Raw genomic sequence first — 4,051 nt, 5'->3', positions numbered from 1 at the left:
GGTGGCACCAGCCCCAGGAGACACGGGAGGACACGCGGGAACCCAACCCAATAAATTAGAGGCGGGGTGGGAAGGGGGAAAAGGACGCCAGGAGCGGGTCAGAGCCCGTTGGGGGAGCGCTGGATGAACGGCACTTTGCTGAGCTCCACCACGGGCGAGCGGGGCTTGTTCTGCATGCGGGGCACCCGCTGCAGCAGCTGCTGCGCCTGGCGCTGCGCGTCCCGCAGCTCCTTCCGCCACTGCACCAGCTCGGGGTCGCTCTGCGGGGCAGGCAATGGGTCAGGAGGGGCTCCTGGAGGGGACAGGGCAGGGGGACAGGGTGGCCAGGAAATGCTCAGGGCAGGGAACAGGTCAGGACAGGCTCCCCAGGACACCAGGGCAGAGGACAGGGTGGCCAAGGACTCCCAGGCAGCACACAGGGTGCCAGGGAAGGGTACGGAGCGGTTGGGTGCTCCCCAGGGCAGGGCACGGGGTGCTGGGGCAGGGGACTGGTGGTTTGGGGCTCGCTGAGGTGCCAGGGCAAGATTTGGTATGTCAGGGACTGCCCAGGGTGCCAGGGCAGGGTACATGTGCTCCCTGGGGCAGGGCATGGATCAGATCGGTTCTCCCCAGGGCACTGAGGCAGGGAACAGAGTGGTCAGGGGCTTCCCAGGGTGCCAGAGCAGGGGACAGAGTGGTTTGGGACTCCCTGGGGTGCCAGGACAAGGTACAGGGTGTTTTGGGTCTCCCTGGGTTCTGGAGCTGCCCTGAGCTTTCAGTATTCATGCCCTGTCACGGCTTGAAGGACTAAATGTGCAGGGGGTGGCCAGCACCCAGCAGAGATGGCCAGTGGCCCAAGAGGCTGACCAGCCCTAGGGGTGAGCCAGGGGGAGGGGGGCACACTCACATCACACTGCAGCACGAACTGCTTGCCCCCGCGGATGCGGAGCAGGATGCACTTGCGCTCCTTCACCTGCGTCTCCTCCACCGAGTCGATCTCCTCCATGGTGAGCAGGGACTGCTGGGGGGACAGGCTCAGCCCGGCCCCTGGCCCTCCACACCCCCCAGACCCCTCGCAGTGCCCACCCAGTGCCGTGCCCACCCCGTCCCGTGCCGCGCCCGCCTTACCGGCGACTCGCCCTCCCCGCGCCACTCGAGGCGGTTGGGGAAGAGGTAGAAGTAGCGGCGCTGCCACTGCGTCAGGAAGGGGTTGCCCAGCTTGGCCATGTACCCGTGCATGATGCAGTCCTTGCCCATGGCGTACTCTGTGCCCGGGAGAGGCAGGGTCAGCCCCGGGTGCGTTCCGAGGGGACCGTCAGGACGGGGGTCCCCGGCCCCACTCACCCTCCTCGTGGCCCAGCTGCTTGTTCTTGGCTTTCTTGCGGGCCTCCAGCTTGTCGGTGTCGGCGTTGACGGCGTCGAAGACGGTCTCGGTCACCTCCTGCTGCCAGCGCTCCGAGATGGTGAGTGGGAAGTTGCGGTACAGCTCCTGGTCGCTCTCCAGCAGCTGGGCAGGGCGGGGCGCCGGGGTGAGGGGCTGCTGGGCACCCCATGCCCCCACGCTCGGCCCCTGCGCCCCGGTACCTTGATGCCCTTGGTGTCCTCCTCATCGAAGGAGCCGATGTCGAAGGCGTCGGCCGCGTTCACCTCGCCGCGGGGCGGGATGAGGGGCGGCGGGTACTGTGGGTACGAACGGGGGGGTCACAGGGGTGGCTGCCCCTGCCCCTGCCCCTGTTCCCAACCATGGGCATAGTGCCTCTCACCTTCTGCAGGAAAACCATCTGCCAGTCCAGGCCCTTGAAGAAGGGCTCCTCCTTCACCTCCTGAGCCCTGGGGAGGCGGGGGAGCGGGTGAGCGGCGCTCTCAGAGCGGTGCACCAGCACACCCTCCCCGGCACCCCGGGGGTCTCGGGGCACTCACCCACGCCCCATGCAGCCCAGGCGCCGGTTGACATCCCGCTGCAGCAGCCCCTCCAGCAGAGAGCGCAGCTCCGGGGAGAAGGAGTCCGGCAGCTCCACAGCCTGTGGGAGATTCCACGAGCACACTGGCACCAAGGGACAGGGACAGGGACAGGGACAGGATACACACAGATGGGCACAAACATGCTCTGTGGGCATAGCCCAGCTGTCCCTGACCCTCCACATCCCCAGTGAGCCCCTCACATCACCACCAGCACATGGTGGGGGGCACAGCAGCCCAGAGGTGCTCGTGCCCTGCCCTCACATCAGCACTCCCGGCACACACACACACAGGGGAGCCCCCACTCACCATGGTGAGGGTCATCCGGTCGATCTCGTGCTTGTCCTTTGTCTTGTGCTGCCGAAACGGGCTGTGCCTGCAGCATCAGTGGGCAGAGGGGGGGTGGGTCAGCAGTGCCCACCTGTGCCCACCCGCACCCACCCGAGCCCGACACTCACCCCCGGAGCAGTTTGAAGAGCATACAGCCCAGGGAGAACCAGTCGGCGCTGCTGTCGTACGCCACCCCCTTCTGCAGCACCTCCGGTGCCATGTACCCGTGGGTGCCCCTGGGGAGGGGCACAGGGGGGTCAGGGGCCGCCCCGGGCGGGGGGGCAGGGCGGGCAGGGGTGTGGGCACACTCACACGCTGGCGTGGGGCTTCTTCTTGGAGAAGTCGCAGGCCAGGCCCAGGTCGGAGATGCGGACGTGCCCGAACTCGTCCAGGAGGATGTTTGCTGGCTGCCGAGACACGGCATTCCCCCTGAGCCCACGGGCACAGCTGCGGGGCTCTCTGGGATTTGGGGTGTCCACAGGACTGAGATGGGGCCGGGAAGTGCTGATGGGGTCAGCAAGTACCCGCCCTGAGGTCTCAGAGTCTGCGACTGATCTTAGGGGGCTCCCATAGGGTGCGGGTGCCTGTGGGGACGGTCACCTTGAGGTCACGGTACACGACGAAGCGGCTGTGCATGTGCTCCAGGCCCAGGATGATCTCGGCGGCGTAGAACCTCATCTCCGCCTCCGAGAAGACGCCGTGCTGGGACAGGTGATAGTGCAGGTCCCCCCCTGTGACCACAGGGACCAGCTGTCACCCTGGCACTGTCCCCGGAGCCACGGGGTCCCTCGGTACCGGGGTCTCACCGTTCATGAGGTCGAGGATGAAGCTGAGCTTGTCGGGCGTGTGGAAGGCGTACGACATGCACACGATGAACGGGCAGTCCTGGCAGGAGACACGGTGGGGGGGTCATCCTCCCTGTCCCTGTCCCTGTTCCCTGTCCCTGATCCCTGTGCCCTGCCACAGCCCAGCAGCAGCAGGGTGCCAGCCCTGCCCCTGTGCCCTCACCCCGGTGCTGACGAGGGACAGCATGATGCGCTCGTTGAGGGCCAGCGTCTCGCCCTGCTTCATCTTGATGCGCTTCTTGTCCAAGCACTTCATGGCGTACCTGGGGGCACGGAGTCCCTGCAGCCACTGTGTCCCCACGGCCACACCACCGTGTCCCTCCAGTGCCACCGCCGACGGCCACATCCCTGCACCCACCTCCCGCCCCGTAGCCGTGGCAGTTTCTCCGCAACACCCCGACACGCGTCATCACGGCAACACCACAGTGGGTGCCCTTGGGACCACCAGCCCCCCAAATCGTGGGTGAACCCCTCTGCCCCCCCCACCACGTGGAGTATCCCCTATTACATTTTGCCCGTGTCTGCTTTCCGGCAGCCGTAGACCTCCCCGAAACCGCCGCGGCCGATGATTCGGTGAACGCTGAAGTCGTTCATGGTGAGCTGGAGGGGTGACAAGGAGGCACGGGTGAGCCTGGACACCTGGGTCCCACAGCCTGTGTCTCAGTTTCCTCTGGTGAGGAACACAGAGGCTCCCCGTGTCCCCCTCCCTGGAGGTGCAGGGGTTCCCGCTCACATGGATGTTCAGCTCCACGTTCTTCCACTGGCAGAACCGCGTGAACTTGTCACTGCAAGCAAGCACAGACAGGGCAAGAGTGGAGACCCTGGAGAAACACCCTCTGCCAAGAACCCTTGGATTTGTCTGGAGGCAGGCAGCACCCCCTGGGACCCTTGTCTGGGAGCAGAGACCCTGGGAGAGACCTGGGGCTGAGAAGTGTCCC

General features: G+C 66.3%; 1 protein-coding gene across 2 annotated transcripts in view; it reads right to left on the bottom strand.

Annotated features, from left to right (window-relative positions):
• Positions 1–6: 6 nt before the first annotated feature.
• The window catches only part of GRK2 (G protein-coupled receptor kinase 2), a 7,597-nt gene continuing 3,552 nt past the window's right edge, over positions 7–4,051 (bottom strand). Inside the window, exons 7-21 of one of the 2 annotated variants that reach the window (XM_027903576.1) lie at positions 3,847–3,898; positions 3,622–3,713; positions 3,277–3,376; positions 3,075–3,153; positions 2,869–2,999; positions 2,581–2,675; positions 2,397–2,504; positions 2,248–2,314; positions 1,900–2,000; positions 1,743–1,809; positions 1,564–1,659; positions 1,324–1,486; positions 1,108–1,244; positions 887–997; positions 7–260 (exon numbers count right to left, since the gene is read on the bottom strand). In XM_027903576.1, the coding sequence (XP_027759377.1) occupies positions 99–260; positions 887–997; positions 1,108–1,244; positions 1,324–1,486; positions 1,564–1,659; positions 1,743–1,809; positions 1,900–2,000; positions 2,248–2,314; positions 2,397–2,504; positions 2,581–2,675; positions 2,869–2,999; positions 3,075–3,153; positions 3,277–3,376; positions 3,622–3,713; positions 3,847–3,898 (1,561 nt within the window). In that variant the 3' untranslated portion in view covers positions 7–98. Of the gene's footprint in view, positions 261–886; positions 1,001–1,107; positions 1,245–1,323; positions 1,487–1,563; positions 1,660–1,742; positions 1,810–1,899; positions 2,001–2,247; positions 2,315–2,396; positions 2,505–2,580; positions 2,676–2,868; positions 3,000–3,074; positions 3,154–3,276; positions 3,377–3,621; positions 3,714–3,846; positions 3,899–4,051 lie in introns of both variants that reach the window. The other variant, XM_027903575.1, reaches the window with a different exon arrangement.

Source organism: Empidonax traillii, unplaced genomic scaffold (genome assembly GCF_003031625.1).
Source record: "Empidonax traillii isolate 1590-97213 ecotype Southwest subspecies unplaced genomic scaffold, ASM303162v1 scaffold982:size219053, whole genome shotgun sequence".
NCBI classification, from domain to species: domain Eukaryota; kingdom Metazoa; phylum Chordata; class Aves; order Passeriformes; family Tyrannidae; genus Empidonax; species Empidonax traillii.
Note: the sequence above shows the minus strand (reverse complement) of the source record. Positions and strands in the feature narration are given on the sequence as shown.